The sequence below is a fragment of the Brachycentrus maculatus genome, unplaced genomic scaffold (genome assembly GCF_059751285.1).
Source record: "Brachycentrus maculatus isolate JH-2025_06_01 unplaced genomic scaffold, ASM5975128v1 h1tg000258l, whole genome shotgun sequence".
In the NCBI taxonomy this organism is placed as follows: Eukaryota; Metazoa; Arthropoda; class Insecta; order Trichoptera; family Brachycentridae; genus Brachycentrus; species Brachycentrus maculatus.
This window is the reverse complement of record NW_028281009.1, coordinates 673,262-692,049: the sequence shown is the minus strand read 5'-3', so window position 1 is coordinate 692,049 and position 18,788 is coordinate 673,262. Positions and strand designations below refer to the sequence as shown.

The 18,788-nt window shown below is 29.4% G+C and overlaps 2 protein-coding genes across 6 annotated transcripts; one reads left to right on the top strand and one right to left on the bottom strand.

Annotated features, from left to right (window-relative positions):
- Positions 1-86: 86 nt before the first annotated feature.
- Positions 87-6,842, bottom strand: LOC148305931 (carotenoid isomerooxygenase-like). Of its 2 annotated transcripts, XR_015838083.1 has the most exons (15): positions 6,612-6,842; positions 5,763-5,874; positions 5,579-5,690; positions 5,077-5,223; positions 4,776-4,886; positions 4,594-4,691; positions 4,020-4,100; positions 3,767-3,847; positions 3,057-3,181; positions 2,801-2,977; positions 2,321-2,525; positions 1,693-1,754; positions 1,514-1,612; positions 287-591; positions 87-192 (listed from the first exon to the last, which is right to left on the bottom strand). XR_015838083.1 is itself a non-coding variant. In XM_088265858.1 (14 exons), the coding sequence occupies exons 1-14, from the start codon at positions 6,612-6,614 to the stop codon at positions 403-405; spliced, it is 1,602 nt and encodes a 533-aa protein (XP_088121984.1). In that variant the 5' UTR covers positions 6,615-6,842; the 3' UTR covers positions 87-402. The 2 variants fall into 2 exon arrangements, 1 of the variants encoding a protein (XP_088121984.1); XM_088265858.1 differs by having other exon boundaries at positions 87-591.
- LOC148305930 (uncharacterized) lies at positions 6,309-13,465 on the top strand. Of its 4 annotated transcripts, none has more exons than XM_088265863.1 (4): positions 6,309-6,380; positions 10,887-11,023; positions 12,103-12,232; positions 13,152-13,465. In XM_088265863.1, the coding sequence occupies exons 2-4, from the start codon at positions 10,910-10,912 to the stop codon at positions 13,313-13,315; spliced, it is 408 nt and encodes a 135-aa protein (XP_088121989.1). In that variant the 5' UTR covers positions 6,309-6,380; positions 10,887-10,909; the 3' UTR covers positions 13,316-13,465. The 4 variants fall into 4 exon arrangements, with proteins under 4 accessions (XP_088121989.1, XP_088121987.1, XP_088121988.1 ...); XM_088265861.1 differs by lacking the exon at positions 6,309-6,380 and adding an exon at positions 7,569-7,688; XM_088265862.1 differs by lacking the exon at positions 6,309-6,380 and adding an exon at positions 8,811-8,923.
- Positions 13,466-18,788: the final 5,323 nt, after the last annotated feature.

Here is an 18,788-nt window from a genome sequence, read left to right as displayed (position 1 = left end):
GTGGAGAGTACATGGTATAAAGAGCATACTCGGTCATGAATTTACAACTAAAGAAGAAAAAATATAATAATAAATAACCACTGAAGTAGGTACATAAAGTACACTGTAACATTTATTATCAACTTAAAAAAACATAATAATTTATTTCACTTGTAGTTAGTCACTCTTTTATTCAACTGCAAACAGATGTAACTACAAATTAAAAATATGTTTCCAGTGATTTATCTGTCTTTTTAACCATAATTTTATTTTGTCATTTTTAAATATAAAAATGCCCAATACATACTTATTACTTTAACTCTTTGGAGACATCGAGATTATTTTGATTAAAATAATACACAACATGCAACATATAAATGAACAGTCCTAAACATATTTTATTTGGATAGTTTATTATGCCGTTTATGTTGAAGCTTCTGGCGTTTTTATTTGGAACCATCCATGAAGACTCTTGGGGACCGGGGATGGAGTGCAGAAAGTTGTTCTACCCAATTCTGTAAATGTGTGCGCATCTAGAACTAATAATCCTACTTCATTCTCTCTCTCCTTGCCCCAAATCATTGCTGATAATATCACTCCATCATCTTCGACCTTAAAAAATAATGAAAAAAATATCATGGATGTATTGTTTTACCCGTGTCAATGATGTGAATCTGTCCTCTATAAATTTACTGTATAGTGATGATTCAATTTGAAATTTTAAAGAGTTCCTGAACTCAACAACTCTTTCTCCAAAGATGCAGGGATGGCTAGCTGCCTTCTCTTCAAGAGATTTGTTTATCTATTGAATTGTACATCAGATAAATGTCAATGATTTTATCTAGTATATTTGAAGATGGTGAGTTGATACAATGATTGATTTATTAATTAATTAATCATAGTGTCAACATATGGATTTATGTTTGTAGAAAAATGAAGAAATTATTAAATGTGTAATAGTGAATTTTTTTAGAAAATAATATTAGTTGGAGATTTTCCTTTAATTTTCTTACTTATGTTTTAATATTTAGTTTTTATATATTGTTTCTCAGAGTACAGGCTGTCAATGTGGGATTTTTTGTATGTACTGTAAAAATGGTAAAGGTAAAAATATGTAATAAAATAAACTAAAAATTAATAAAAAAAATAAAAGTTGCATTATTATGCCATTGTTTACTTGTGTTATGTTATTATACCATACTCTTATTTGCAAAACTTTAACATAGAACAAAACAATTACAAGTTGAATGACTGTGATAATCCAAGAAATTTATTCAATGAGTATTATTTGATTTAAAAAAAAAAAACTGTTGTCAGGTTAAATATCATATTTCAGTTGAAATATCATGTAAAGCTTCAGAGTTCAATGTATGTGAAGTAATTGACTAAATTATTAATGTGAATAATTATCCATTTTTATGTTTACGCAGTTGAGAATTTGGGACCTCTTCTGGGAGAAACAACCATGTTTCATATTGTAATTATTGGAGGTGAATGTGGTTGATTTAAAAAATTAAATAAGAAATAATAATACCTTTGCATCTGGTTTTGGGACGAATATTGGCTCACTGAGAAAACAGTTTTCTTCATACCACAAAATTTCAGTTTTCTCTTTTGTATCGATCTTAAAAATCTACAAAGAAATATAACAATTTTCAAAGTGGCAGTTAATATTATTTTGTGCAAATATTTTTTTTAAATATATATATGTACCCCTCCATAATTGTCATTCTCAATGTCTCCTGTTACAGCATAGAAGAATTGATAGGGTTTTCCTAAAAAACAAACATTATTATTTAATCTTATTTAAGACAGTTTGGCTATGGTAGTAAGAAATTTCAGTGTTTTTTATTATAATACATACCTAAAAAGAAAATCATATTGTTTCTAAGTAATAGAAACCCCACACTACTGAAATATTTTTGTACAAAGTAACTTTAAAAAATCTAGAACAAAGGTGCTGAAATGAAGTTTTTTCTTATTCAAGAATGAGTGTCTCCACCTGTCTCATTTAAATTGCTTCTGTCATTTTACAATAACTGATAGATATGTTGCAACAACTCTTGATGACTGTTTTTAAAAAATTAATTAACCGTTAACTGTCACAACTGTGTTAACATGTTTCCATGCTTGTGACGATTCTTCCATCTTTATACGACATTTCTAGTCACTTTACCGGCCAATTCAGTTTTTGATGTGTCATTATTGAAACATGCAGAGACATATCTTGGGATGAATCTGACATAAAAGACATGTAGAAGCTGACTTTCAGAGACATCTTTTGAGAAATTACGTAACATACCTACTAAGAGTAAATAATGGAAATAGATAAATATATTACCCATATATCCATTGTAGTTAATTCTGGGTAATTCACAGCTTCCAGAAAACAGGTTTTCAGGAGTAACATTGATAAATTTATCCCCATTGGAATATGCAGTCGCATCAGTGTTTAATAGGGTAACTTTATCATCAGCTAATGGAAGAACAAATCTTAATGCGGTGCTTCGAAATAAGTCTGCTTGCTTCGGATCGGTTTGGATTTTCTGGGAAAAAAATTACATTAGCTAAATATTCATAATGAATATTTTCAACTTAAAAGTCGTTGAAAGAGAGATATTTACATGGTGCGATAATAACCATACTGATTGCAAATCATCCAGGATGAATTGATTTCTTAATATTTGGAAAAATTAAATGAATATGTAAAAAATATAAACATAAGTATTTAACACTAGTAGTAAAAGGGAAAATGTTTCAAAATTGTTTCTGATTTAAATTAACAAAATATTGGTTTAAGAAATTTGTCTGTTATACCAACCTTTAAACTTTCTAAATACATTGAATCTATCATCGATGCATCTTTATAAGTGCAAATGTCGATAACAATATGATCATCTTGTTCATATTGATTTATAATATGGAAGTAAAAGAAAGTGTCTGCCTGAAACGTTCTAGCCACTTGTCCGTCAGAGCGTCTGACCACATGAAACAGCGTCTTAAAATAGCAATAAAAAGAATTAAACATTGCAGATTAATTATTTTCATATTACTTAAAAATATGTTTCAATGGTTACCTTATAATCCATGTACCACTTAAGGGAGCTGGACAATTTTTCATTTATTAGTTGTGCCTTCACAGATTGTAAAATGGAAATCGCTAATGGCTGTTCCACTATTATAAAAAAATTCTCGGTAATCCCTATAACAAGAATATTATTTGAAACTATAAAATTGTTAAAATAGATAACAGACTAATATAGTGTTATACCACTGATTACTGATTGGTTATGCTAGGTTTGATTCTGGATTAAATTTTCTACTGACTTAATCTGCTTTTTTAAATGGCATTGATCACCTTGTCCATGTGCGAATTGCAAATTTGTGAGACGTGTTTATGACAAGGAAGGCTATGCGTGAGGGTATCAGAGAAATTATATAAGTTCGTATGTAAATATACACTGTGAAGTGGCACATTCACATTCCACAATTACTCCTGTCCTCAATGTAACATTGCATCGATTAAAAGTATTAAGGTGGCGACTGACCGGAGCATTTCGTCGTAACGTAACATGTTGCGATGCGAGCATTCAGGCAGTCAGTACACCGAGCCGAGTGCTCCATCCATAGTTTTGGATGCTCGCTGATGCTCACCGCGAGTGATGTTACGACGAAATGCTCCGGTCAGTCTCCACCTTCACTCGATCTGATTACCAGTAACTGCAGATAAAAGGTGAGAGAAAAAAATGAAAATGGATTAATAAAACTTCATTTGGTGGTGACTCACCAAAAGTGTGCATGTATCCAGGGTTAAGGCGCCACTGTGCTGGTATTCGTGCTTCCACAACCGCACTGTCAAACATGTTTTCTAAATGAGAAAATGTTTATAATAGTTAATATTTTTAATATTAAAAACTCACTTGATATGGATAATTCAATTATTAAATAAATATGGAGTGGTCTGATCCGGTCTGAGGTTTGATCCGGTCTATTTAAAACTTGGATTGAAAATATGAACAATAACATTAGTAAGTACCAACCATTTTTTATATTTGGAAATCTCACAACTGTGTATGCTGGACCAGTTTTAGTTATTGATAATCCAATGTTATAAACATCACCTGAAATAAATAAAAGATGAAATAAAATTGTATTTTACATAAACTGTAGTCATTTTTCTTATTTTTGTGTCTCCAACATAACTCCTAGATTACATTCCAGTATTTGATATCAATTATGTTACTGTCTCTTTCCATCAGATCTTCAAAGATCACGGAAAGAACCTCCACACGGTGTCTCCTAGTAAAATAGTTTTTCTCTGTAATCTTTCTACCACAGCAAAAATGCCACATTATAGAAATTTTATTTGTATTTCAAAGCGAAAATTGAGATCTGCACCATTCTCAGCAGTATTTATATTAATATGCAAAAGTAAATATTATTTGTACTCAAAGTACACATATATCATCTGTATCCCTTCAAGAATGTTCTTCTCCCTTCTCAGATTTAGATTGCAGGACTTGCCTTTGGAAATTGCATCAATCTGGTACGGTGCCCCTTATCTATTTGGATGCAGAGTCAAAAAAAGAAAAAAGAAATATAATGGACTTTTACCATTTTTCATAACATGGGGGTGTGATGTATGAGATACAATGGATGCATAATCAAAAACATTCAATCTTTTAGTCGTTTGTAAAGTCTCTGGATCTATCCTAAAAAATAATAAAAAGGAGTTGATAATATATGTATATTTTTTTAAATAATGTTTTATTTTTTAAATGTGTTTTGTTATTTACCTATGAATAATGGGACTTTCAGTGAATGTATAAAATTCATCTCCAAATGGATATATGGATATCATCGCATTATCAGTCATTCCTTCACCAGGCTTGAATAATGCTGAAAACCTATAGAATGTGATTAGATTTTTAAAAATATATTGAAATTATTTTGTTGGTGGGTTCTATTTTAACGTTATGAAAAATCATTGATAAATTTGATGCCTAATGATTTCTTTTTTTAGTGAATAATTAAATATTTTAACAAAAGAAAATTAATTATATTTTTACAATTTCATTTAAAAAGTTAATTAAAAACCTATCGAAAATACTGTGACAGGGGTCAGGAACAGCACTTGTACCAAATTCATTTACTACAATTTTCTGGGCTTTTTGGTTTCTTTGATATGTCTTTGATTGCAGGAATTTGCATTGAAACGTGACTTCTCCATTGTCAATATGAAACCTGTAAAAAGTAAATTTTAATAAAGCAACTTTATATGTCTAACAGACATGAAGCATATTTTTATACGAAGAGAATATGGAGGTCTGGGCTTACGACCTGGCAGAAGCTGGTTTGAGTGATAATGCTCACCGTTTTAACTATTAGTTAATATTTATATTGTCTAAAATAAATAAGAAGAAAATATTTATATATCCTCATATAAAAATATGCTTGCTCTCTCTTGAGTCATTTAATATATATTTATATTTCGCCACAAGGAGTAACATTATCCGTTTGAGTTTAATTAAATAAATAAAAATATAAGATTTTTTATTTTATACATTTATCTAATGACCAATAAAAACATCTGATGTACCTGCGAAGCAATGCTAAACTATCAAATAAGTGTTTAAATTCCATATCCCCAACTTTTATGGAACCTGGACCGTTCAACAGCAGAGTTCCATTTAACCAACTTGGTATGTGACCTGAAATAGATATTTTCAAATGTATACTTTATTTATAATATGGTATATTAATTTATCATTGGTATCACTTACCAGTTTGGGTCCCCCCTAATGGCTCTACAACTTCAGTTTCACAGGACCGAAAGTTATAGCTGAGATCTTTTTTTAGGGGCAACATTTTGGTTTTATTTATTTCTTCGCTGGTCTTAAAAGAAAAGAAAATTGTTAAAACTTATATGAAATGTGCATTTTGTGAAAAAATAAGACCCCGCACGCATGACAGATGACTCGCACGACAGTCGCGCGTTTACGCCTATTACGCCGCGCGACAGTCGCTTGTCATGTGTACGGGGGGAAGTAATAAATATAAATAAATTAAGCTATCGTCAAATAATTGTTGAAACATCGATTCGTTTATGTCGAAATTTATTTGAAACCTGCGATAAGTTTATTAGTTGATTTGCAATAAAGAGATTTTTAATTGGAATTCGAACGTAAATTTATATCTGTCTAAAAAAATATCCCAAGGCAGTATTTATGTAGATATACTTATTTTAACATAAACTTTATACAAAAAATAAGGCTGTTATAAATAAATATTGAAAAATAAATAAAAAATATTTTTTCGAAGTTATTGATATTCACAGTTTGAATGTAAAAAATATGATGAATTTTTAAAATAGCAGTAAGTCAATGAATTTTTGAATCAAGGTAATCTTTTTTTATACATTTTTAGATATTTTTCTATAAATATATCATTCGCAAGGGAAATACATAACGTGAAATTACTTTAGATACTTTTAAATACTACGTTTTAATCAAATTTGCACCAAATTGATATTTGACACATTAGATTTAGTGATGCAGATTGTATAAATTGAATTTTATGTAGGCACATAGTTATAATAATGTTATGCTTTTTAAGTATGAAAGAGTACTTACCATTTTATTATTTTTATATACCGAGATGGTATTCTGCTTTAACTTCGCAAAATAACGCTGTAAGGATGTATGGAAATCGACAAACGATAAATGCAGTTGTTCTGCGTTGAGTAAATGACACGAAAAGATTCAACTAAATGCTTATTTAGAGTAATCTCTAGAACCGAGAGATACATAAATTATAACTCGAAATGTAAACAATCCAATCAACCATCCGAAACAATATTGTTTATGTGCAAACGCGTGATCTAAGCGCAGTGTGCTATATGGCACCTAATATCAAAATTAAATAATTCGCAAGTGAAAAATAAAATCGCAAGACGACATTTTGACCTTTTTGCTTACTGTCTTCAAATTGTCCCCACTAAAATTTCTCTGACCACAGTGAATGCTATTTTTGTCTCGTTAATGTCTTTCTGCGTTTATTGCCACTGAAATATAGCGAGTAGCGAATCAGAAGGAATAAATATATATTTTTTTAAATTACACATATCAAACATATGTTGTAGATATCTAGGTTTGTATAGGACGACTGATATTATAGCTATGTACGCTGATTGCACAGAACGATTCCAGTTGTACCATATTATACGTCTTCTTTTGGAAGCCAAACAATATTTTTTAAAACGTTTTTGCCGAGGCCGACTTATAGTAACTAGTTAGACATCTGCCTCATTTTTTCATGGTTTTAATTTTCGCCGTAAATAAGTGTTCCTTAAGACCCTTGAAGTGCTCCATTAAAAACATATGTTGTAGATATCTAGGTTTGTATAGGACGACTGATATTATAGCTATGTACGCTGATTGCACAGAACGATTCCAGTTGTACCATATTATACGTCTTCTTTTGGAAGCCAAACAATATTTTTTAAAACGTTTTTGCCGAGGCCGACTTATAGTAACTAGTTAGACATCTGCCTCATTTTTTCATGGTTTTAATTTTCGCCGTAAATAAGTGTTCCTTAAGACCCTTGAAGTGCTCCATTAAAAAGTCCCCACCCTGTCCCCTCCCCCCCACCTCCTAAATGTATCGCTGACCATATTTCTTTTAATTTCCACAAAAACGGTTTGTCGAAGGTAATAATTAATTTTATCTTGATAATAATCGAAAAATAAAATTGCTTACAATTTTTGTTTTTATTTAAAATAATATTCTCAATTTACAAAAAAAAATCTGAAGATTTACTGAAAAACTATGGAAGCTTTGACAAAATGGTTGAGGAATAAGTTATTTAATTTATCTCACTCAATTCAAACATACATAGATGCTGCGGAGAGTTCACATGTGAAAGAACGTGTCAATTATAGAATACATAATATATAAGTTATAAGGTGCCTAAAATTAAAAATCACATTTTCAGGCGTTTCCCAGTATGTAAAATAACTCGAGGAGGATCTTGCATACATCCAAATAAAAGGGTCTCTGCTAAATAAAAAGCTTTCCAATCCAACCATAGATGGCTCCAGTGAACTCAGATATACAGAGTCATGAGATGAATTATATGTTCCAAAAATTTTAGAGTTTGAGATTATCAATCGTGGGTAGAATGATGAATTTTTTACACATTACACATGTATAAAGTGTTCATTTAAACCAGCCTATGACATGGCATAAGCCCTGTAAAATACCTATACTTCCATATTCTTCTTCATCTATGTTAAGATGTCAAAATAATCTTTATATATTTAATTACAAAACAAGACATATTTTATTACCGTAGGAAAATCAATTCCGGATTTAAAGCTTGCGGCATCCGGCATCACAAGATATTTTATGCTACAACCCAATGATATGAGTTTTGTTCGGGCCAAAATATTTTTACACATTTTTGTTGATATGTGACCTCACTCCATCTATTAGTAACTGATACGATATTCATATTTCAAAATAAATAAATATTTTTTATTTTATTTTATTAAACATTAATAATAAAAATAAACTCCAGATAACACAAAGATAAATAATGAAGATAATGGAGAGTAGGATGCTAAACATATCCCTTAGGGGTTGGAAAACGAATGTTTGGATAAGGGAAAAGAATAAGGTAACAGATGTGGCTCAAAGAATCGCGGAATTAAAGTGGAACTGAGCAGCTCATGTGGCACGTATGTCTGAAGATAGATGGACGAAAAAGGTGCTTGACTGGAGGCCTAGAACAGGATGCAGAAGCGTGGGTAGGCCCCAGACAAGATGGTCCGATGACATTAGGAAAGTGTTGGGCCTGCACTGGAGGAGAGTCGCGTCCAACAAAGAACTGTGGAAGTCCAAGGGGAGGCCTTTGTTTGATACTGGACACAGGAAGAAGGCTGAAGTAAGTACATATAAATTGCATTTGATGCACAATGTAATGTACCTATTGACAAAAATGATCTTAATGTAAATACATTTGTAAATGAAATTATTTTTTTAAGTAAGAAACAATGTGATCGGTTAGTTTACCAAGAAAGCATTATTCCTATGTACAAACATCATCTCCAATGTAATGTACATTTATACATGATGACGACCCACAGTAATGGCCACACATCAACAGCATTTTCTAAAATTGAGAGAAAATCAAATTGATAAAAAAAACTTATGAAAAATATGAGATTTTTTTAGACCCCTCAGTGGTTGACGCCACTGATTTTTTAATGAAATATTATCTAATAATTCCACTTTTGTGCCATTAAAATATCGCCTATAATAAGTAATAATGATTTTGTCTAGATGTTTTGAGCTAATATGCAAAATGCATGCCATTTTTGGGACTGATTTTTTATATGTATTTATTTCATGTATGTATCACAACTTTCAGCTTTTTAATTACCAATCTGATTTTTACCATATCGCTCACTCCTTTCAAGAACGTCATAAATCAAAATACTTGATTTTTCAGGAGAACGATTTTAAAGTTTAAAAATATAACACAACGTATTAAAAATAAATATCAAGCCACTTATTGAACTTTTTACTGTGCAACAAATCTTTTTAGGTAAAACCCGAAGGTTTTTTCTACATTTGAAAAATATTTAATTTATTTATAAAAATAATTAAACAATACATTTTCTTCAAAATGCGAAAACAACATTTCTGCCCTGTAACGGGTAAATATTAAGTTAAAAATATGCCTCTTTTGCTGGGATATAGTACATTTTCTGGGCATTCTGAAAACATGCACAACTGAAAATTGACGAATTTTGATTTATGACGTTCTTGAAAGGAGTGAGCGATATGTCTACCGAAAAAAAAAAGTTCTAGTATGTAAATTGTATCTTTAGGTTGAAAATAGCCAAAATCAAAAGTATATAACACATTTTTTCTATCTTTAGTTTTTTTTTTTATTTAAAAAACATATTGATCATTGATGATGTCTTAGTTATAAATCAATATTGACAGAAGTAATGTTGAAAAAAAGCAAAGATTTTTATTATTCTTCTCGTAAAATACATCAAATCAAAATTGGATTATAATTTTCAAATAGTTTATGAATCAGTACTAAGAAATGCAATAATTAAGGAAGCAATCATGAATTATTTCGAGATAAGATAATCTATAACACAATGAATTAGATTAGATAATAATTGAGTTTTTTTTCAGTTATGGGTTGTCATTCATACAGAGTTCAAGTAATAATTTAAAATGTATAAAATCCTGTGTTTATTGTTATTAATAGCCTGTAGATCTGCATTAGGTAAATTATGCTTTAATATATATCTTTTCAATGGTGAAAAAAGAAGGACATAATGTTGTGTTTGTTAAAGATAAATAATATAAATATTTTTTTTGATGCAAATGTTTTTGAGAGGGGGGAGAGCCTTTGAAAAACTAAATGATATTCTTGTGTTGTGATGGAAATTGAAAAGGTTTCAAGTGCCATTTTGAGTGATTTACATTATGTTTGCATTTTTAACAAAACAATATTTTGTAGAGCCACCGAGAATAAAAAAAAGATGGATTACAGGAAAAAAGTCTTATCATTATCTAAATAATTTTCGATGCCTAAAGTTGGCAAATTCACACAACAGCAGGTGCATTTTTTAATAACTTAATTTTATAGCTCATTAATTTTAAATTGTCAATTACTTATGTTAAGTATAAAACCGTAACAATATTGAATGTTTTAGCTAATTTCTGTAATAATAAGTGTACCATAGTAGAAAATAGGGATCATTTTAAAACAAAGAGAAATTGAACTATAGACTTCAGAATCCATGTGAGACACTACCACAGGATTATAGTTGACTCGATTTGATGATTCTAATGTTAATTTCCGTTATTCTTATTGACGTCAGGTCTACAGTGCTATGTATGCACAATGTCTGCCTCCGACACTTCAGACGTGTGTGTGACCAGTCCATCATCAGCTCCTGGTACCAACAGTATTGAATGTCCTTTTAAGTACTGTACCATTAAACGTCAGGAATATAAGGCAAGTACTGCACTTTCAATCTCTGTGTATACATTTAACGTCTTTATTTCTATGTACTACATAACCTCAGTGATGATTATGAACTCTCGATAAATTTATAATAAACTGTGACTTTTCCAACATTTAATTGAATATTATTACCATTTTTATTGAATTCACGACAATGAATTTATGACAATGTATTTTTAGATAACATGGACAGATTTAAAAAACAACAATTTATTTATTTATTTCTCTAACATTTTAAATTTTTGCATGTTTTCTAGAACTAATAAACACAATGCAATAATTGGAAACTGATAATTCTTATCATTAAAGAGAATGAGTCAATAAACTATATTCTTTTAGCTGATAACAAATATCGAGGGTATTGACGATAAATTATAAATAATAATATAAACAATTGAATTTATAATCAAGTATTTGATGAATTTATAATTTGTTTATACTTATCGATGAGTTTTAATAAAATGAAATAAAAACATAATTTTATTGATATTAGATTTTTTCATTGAATCGATTCATAAAAATATAAATAAAACATATTTTTCAAATATCAATGACTTTATTTTTTAATTTATTTGTTTTTCAATTACAGATCGCACAAAAAAAATATTATTTATTTTATTAATTTTTCCATAAGCATGTTGACAAAATAATCCATTGATCTAGTGTTTTTAATTTATAAAAATTACCTCATTTATTTATTTTATGTTTCAAAGAAAACTAAGGTTTATTATTTTTTTATTATTCGATTAAAACCAATATTTTTAGCTTTTCCACTTTTTTATTTGACCAGCGACCGGGTTTCGTCGTTACCGACATCATCAGATCATCGTTACCGACATCACCAGTCTGATGATGTCGGTAACGACGAAACCCGGTCGCTGGTCAAATAAAAAAGTGGAAAAGCTAAAAATATTGGTTTTAATCTAATAATAAATTAAAAATGCAATTCCATCACGAAGTGTCAGTGGATAATATAAATCTATTAAAACTAAGGTTGTCGAGAGTTGTCTTTTTTTGATATTGAAAATCTACATTTGTATTAGTTCTCATAGATAGTCTTATCATTTCAGAATCCTGCAGGAAAAGTGGCAAGTTTTTATCGAGGTTGTGAGAGTAATCCCATTCACCTCAATACTATGGTAGAAGATGAAGATTTCAAGACATACTTCAGAGCTTGCTCAGGAGATCTCTGCAATATTGGTTGGTTACTTCATTTGCATAAAGTTACTAAAAAGCGTCTCGATACCATGTAGTGTCTATTGATGTTTATTGTAACTCAGTAGCTACGCTTCTTCTTCTTGTGCTGTAACAGATCGTCTCGATTTTGCCAATCATTTTGGCGAAGGCTTCTCTATCTTATGCGACCCGGAACAGTCCTACCACATATCTCAACTCGGTCCAATCTCTTATGTTGCGCGCCAAGATGTTTGCCTTCTGCCTGGACCACGCTGCCCCTTAATTTTCTCCATCAGTATTATTAGCATTCCTACGTTTTGTAATAACCAATAGAATTCCATTGATTAAAAACAGCAATCTTTCTTTTGTAACAGTCTAATTCCAGATTTCGGGACTCCAATCATTTTGCATAAGCCATAATTTTTAATTATACTTATTCTTAACATTAGGCTGAACTTGGTACCAAACCTGTAGAAAATTAATTTCTTTACAAATTTAGGTTTTAAAAAAACAAAATTCAGGATTGATATTTTTCGACATCAACCTGAAAAAGAGGTAAAATTTAATCACTATAGCAAGACATTGAATTTTTTTTCTTCATTTCCTTATTTAACCTCTCGAGTAGTAAGATATTAATGACATTTTAAAACATTGTTTGTTCAGTCGGTAAAACATGTAACTAGCCGATAAATTATTTAATTGTGTTGTACCATCAATAGATGGGGTTAGTAGTCTAAATCTGGAAATATTCAAGAAATAATCACTACGCCCTAAATGTGGCCATATGCTATCTGACCTGATATTTTATGGCCCCACGGTTGAGGCCGTATGCACAGAGATGTTAATGGTCTGAGGGAGTGTTGATGACTGAAAATTTTATTAAATTTCAGTGAAATCTGTGTTAGTAAAAGTATTTAAATATTTAATGTATCATTAATTTTAGGAAATGGAATCCAACCAGTAAACAATGGTAACTTAGGAAGCGGTACCGGAGTGATCAGTATCCTGGTTCCAGGACGAGGAAATTCAGCTGGTGTTTCAATATCATCCCCTCTGCTGATCCTAACTCTTCTTTCATCTCTTATATACTTCTCTCAAGCCTCATAAAGTCTGTGTCATTCAACTGTTTAGAGCTTCATTATTTACATCTCCGTTATTTCTGGACAGATTTAAACAAGGGTAGTACCAATTATGTTGTCATAATACATAACATCTCAAAATGAGTACAAATCAATAATTATGTATGCCTAAACTCATCATACTCCTAAGTCTATTGAGTTGGATTGTGGTCTCATGGTTAGTGTCGTGGTAGACTATGGATTCGAACCGCACTCTGCCACAAAACTATTTCAATTTTAAACACAACCCAATTAATAAATTGAAATATTTCCACACATTATAAGAGTGTCAATATTTATTTTCCATTAAAAAAATCAATAGATATTTGTTATTATTGTGATAATAAAAATATTTTGGAATATGTTACATTATTTTATTTATGTAAGTGTGAATCGATGCAAGCTAAATATGACGAATTCTACAATCATTGAAAAATATATTTTTTGTGTTTTATTTTTATTTTGTACTGTTTACTAAATATTATTTTAAAATTTGAAACAGTAAAATAACCCTGCGATTAATATGTAAAATTCAAATGTGAAAACACAATTTTACAAAATTTTATATGATGGAAAAATAATGTTTGCAATTTATGTCAAATACATTTAACGATGTTCGGTTTACATATATATTTGTCCAATTTTCAAAAAACCATTACCAGAAAAAAAAACACAGTAATAAGAGATCTTATTTATTTTATTGTGACACCGTAAGACATAAATATGTTTTTTCCAAATTTTAAGCCTAATTAAGTATATATATTTACAAATCCAACCATAATAGCAATTCCATCACTCACTACAAGGGAGTGCTTTGTATATATACAATAACTATTATAAAAAATATTTTAATTTAGAGATTTAGTTATTTTGATAAATTAAATACACATAAGAATTTCGATTGCTTCATGTTATACAATATTTCACGGATAGGTTATTATATTACGATAATACGGTAGTTATAATTAATTTTCTATGACTAGATTTAAGGAAAATGTTATGCTAAGATGGAGCCTATAAACGTGTTATTATTGTATGGATATGTGAAACATAAAATGAGATTACCAAAAAAAAATAGCTATGGGTTTATTCTACAAATTTAATTAACGATTTATGTTCAACATAATGAAAAACAGTAAAAATGATAATTTAAAAAAATTACTTCAAAGTGACGTTTCTTGGATGAACAACACCATAGGAAAGTGCAGAAATTTATCCAAATATCTGTTTATTTTCTTTGGAAATTTCCTTAAAACTAATAAAATGAGTTGTGGTTATATTGATTTTAAGCACATTGGGGTAAAAAACAATGGTAATTTACTAGAAAAATATGGATGAGGGTGGTTACAAGGGGTGAGGATCTGGATTTTTCTCTTCTTTTTTATGGATTTTTCATTACAAGGTAAAACTTTTAACAAGAAAACTAAATACATACCACCGTATGTTAGTCTTTTTTATATTAGTTTTTGACATCTCATCAAAGATGAAGAAGAATATGGAAGTCTGGGCATTTACGGGGCTGACGACCGTCTTAGTCTTTTTTGATATCCGTAACTCATTTCTAGATTTTGGTGAATAATTCTTAAGTTCAACATTCTTATACATATATTATACTTCCCGATCAAATGAAGAAATGAAACTATAAAGCAAAATTCCTTCCTAAAAAGCAAATGTTTAAAAAAAGTGTTTGTTAACCGGATCCACGCGGCTCGCATAAGCGTATGTGTTTTAACAAGACATGCCCCATACGCGGCTGACATAAGCGTTTGTGTTTTCACTTTGCTCCAAGTTTCGAACCTCAGTTCAACTTGGAGGGATTTTTTCATGGTGTGGAACTTTGGATAAAATAATACGTCAATCCTCGGCCTTATGACATCTGTTGAAATATCTTACTAATAATTTGTAACATCACAAGGATAAATAAAACAAGAGATCCCTGATTTTTCTTGTGGTCGGTAATTAGTCCGCGCCATAATCATGCCCTATATCTGTCTCACTCTCGACGCTACGCATCGCCAGTGGGTAAGAGTGACACACGATGCGTGCTTTGATTTATTTATGTTACGATCTAATTTGTTTATATTACGATATATTTTAAGAATAATGTGACACACGTGTATTATAGAGTACCAAAAAGGCACAATGAATCCCATTGAACGTTTTTGTTTAGGAAAATAAATCGTTTCATAACTAAATACATGATAAAAGTAATCATTTAAAAAACGGCGAAATACAGCCGCGCACGAGCGTCTCTTAGGAACAAAGTTAACGCGTTTAAAAGGTTAATACAGTACTCATTAAACAGCAATAATTTTAAAATAGATTAATAGTAAATGGGTTTATTTACAGCAATAATCTTCAGTAAGATTTTTGAATTGAAATATGATTATTGAAGGTATTTATTAATAATTTGACTCTGTTTAAAATAGCTAGAAATATCCTAATAAATACAAGTAAAATCCTCGATTTTTAAATCTTCTTTCAACAGACAAAATGATCGGTCTATGTATCATACTAATGTTATGGGTTATTCATTTTGAAAAAATAATAAAACTAAAATATAATTAACAAAATTTCAGAAAACCTTCGTTTATTTATATTACATACATATATAATAAATAATAAAACCCTTATCCGCACCCAATGGTGCATAGGGCACTGCATCATATAAACGCAGTGTTATCTTGATCGTTTACGCATGAAGGAAAGGTGATCAGCCCTCCGCTTCAGGTACCAGTCCAGGGTAATATTGAATAAATAAAACAGTGAAAAAATCACTTATATTTATTTTACCCCCACTGGGAATCGAACCCGGGACCTACAGAACGGTAGCAGAGCGTGCTGAACATTACACTACGGAGGCGGACTATAATAAAAGAGTTTAAAAACATTTATAAAATAGTAAATTACACATAGTGTTATTTCAAATTGTGAATAATGAATTTTTTTTAAAAACGTATACCTTTTTTCATCTAATGTGGGTCAGAAATTGAAAATGTTTAACAACAATTATTAACACTAAAATGGAAAAGCTACCGTCAGTAACATTTCTTAAACAAACAAAAGCACACAGAAGGTGGAAAATTATAAGTTATCCTAATTTCTACTTATTGCTGAAAATTTCATTTGCAAAAATACAAAGGATTCGGTTAGGTTTGGTCTGGCTTTTTCTAGAAAAAAATGCGAATGAATGAATTGATTATGATTTTAAATGGATGACAGTAGAATACCCTTTAGCCTGTTATATTGAGGTTTTACTATATTAAAGATAATTCAGCTTAAAACTTAGCTGTCTTATTTCTTATTTATTTATACATTTAATACGTTTGAAACATTATATGGTTAAATTAAAAAACAATTCCTTATTTGTGCTAGAACACGTAAATTCACATATTTACTAGTTATGAACACCCATATTTACATAAATAGATATATTGGTCGATTCTAAAAGTTTTGAATTTATAAAACTTTTCTAATTATTCACACAAATGCGAAAGTTGAAAATTTATGAAATTCAATAGTACATTTTGGTTTTAAAGTAAATTTAACTCAAATGTGCTTTATAAACACTTTTTTAAAGCAAAATTATGTACAGCAATACATAGATCTTCTGCTGCTATCATTCATTATTCTTTTACAGTTTATAGAGATGCCATTTATAGAATTTTGTAGCTACATATATTTAAATCAACTTATGAGGAATATGCTCAGACTTAGTAGTTATGAATGCAAGAACAATGTAGTACAGTAAAAGCCCTTTAATTTGAAATTGAGCAGACTCTTTTCCCATATAAATTGAAAGAAATTTGTATTTTCTGTTGACAAAATAACAAAAACAATGAATTAAATCTGAAATTTGAATTAATTGAAAGGAGTAAACACATTTTGGATGGGTATTTTTTACACCAGTGGATGACAACGGGATTTGATAATTACGTATACATATATAGGTAAGTCTTTAATAAAGAGATTGGTATATAATACATATTCATAAAAAAAACATTGGATAATTCCTCCTTTTCTGCCATTAAAATAAGGCCGGCGCAGAAGGTAAAAATACCCTTACCATCTTTAAACATTAATCGACCGAACGGGTAGAAATACCTTTCCCGTCCTTAGTGTGTTAAGTGAGTTTAAATTGAATTTATTTGAATAATTATTTCGCTCTTTTCGTCAATTTCTCTCGAATTTTAGATGACTTATTTTATATTTATTTAAAATATGATTTTTTTCGAATTATGTAAAGATTTGTAGGAAAAAAATTATGAGGGAACCAGAATGAATTTTTTTTATACAATAATAATAATAATTTAAATCATCTTTATTTAAATTAAGGAGCTTTTACTATATATCTTGTGGTATGAAATAAGTTAAAATCCCTTATATTCACCCGTATTTTCGTGCAATTCATCAATTCATCAGAGATTATATGTTATTACATTTGTAGAGATTGTATAAAAAGTTTGATAATGCAAAATTTAAAATTTGTTACAATAAAAAACATAAAAAAGATATAATTTTTAAAATAACAAGCAATAGGATCACTAGTTTAATTTACGAAAGGTCAAATAATAAGTATTTTATGGTTGAATATAAAGAAAAGCTATTTGCGGCGAATACATAATACTGAACAGTTAAGCGTTTTATACAGATAACCTTGTTTAAATTATTCATATGTAATACGAAACACTTAAACAAGCTAAAAACTTTAAACTTAGCAAAAAAATATATCAATAACAAAAATATATAGAATTCAATTTAATATGGACATGCTACAATCATAATTTCCCCCCAACATCGATGCGCATGTCATAAATAAATTAAATGTTTTAATATAATTATTTTAGTGAGCAAATGTACAATTACATATCTCGTGTCTACCTACAATTTATTAAAAAATCATATTTATAAGAATATTTATTATTTAAAATTTTTAAAAAAGGAATGACGGCTGGAAATTTTCAAATAGAATTGTTAAAAATGAATATAAAATAATACAGATTGGTTTTCCATTTATACCCAATTATTTAATACCATATTTTTAATCTTACATAAATAGCTTTTTTGGCACTTACAAGCATTCAAATAAAATGTACATAAACATATACATAAACATAAATTGTGACACTATTCTAATTATTGAGACTTTGATATTTTGATATTTTGATATTATCTGATATCGCACATATTAAAATTTTAGCTTTCCTTGTTCTATAACATAAAAATACGGCTGATATTAATGATTTTGTCTTAATTTTTCTGGTACAATTTGAGTTAACACAATCTGCTTAAAATGATAATAACCCTTTATCCTACCCAATTTAAAACATTCCAATGAATTAAGCTAATTAAATATATAAAATAATTAATTTGTAAAACACCTTTAAATATCTAAGAACTAAATATATCACACAAAATATTCTAAGGTGCTCATTGTGGTTCTTAATATGTAGTAACAAAAA

Bases quoted from the DNA above. Each gene is read 5' to 3' on its own strand.
- LOC148305930 (XM_088265860.1), top strand. From the start codon at position 10,234: ATGTATAAAATCCTGTGTTTATTGTTATTAATAGCCTGTAGATCTGCA. The intron at 10,286-10,886 runs GTAAATTATGCT...TATTGACGTCAG, and splicing joins AGCCTGTAGATCTGCATTAG to GTCTACAGTGCTATGTATGC. The intron at 12,233-13,151 runs GTTGGTTACTTC...CATTAATTTTAG, and splicing joins AGGAGATCTCTGCAATATTG to GAAATGGAATCCAACCAGTA.
- LOC148305931 (XM_088265858.1), bottom strand. The intron at 4,692-4,775 runs GTAAATAACAAA...ATTATTTTTTAG, and splicing joins GAAAGTCCCATTATTCATAG to GATAGATCCAGAGACTTTAC. The intron at 3,182-3,766 runs GTGAGTCACCAC...TTCTTGTTATAG, and splicing joins TGGATACATGCACACTTTTG to GGATTACCGAGAATTTTTTT.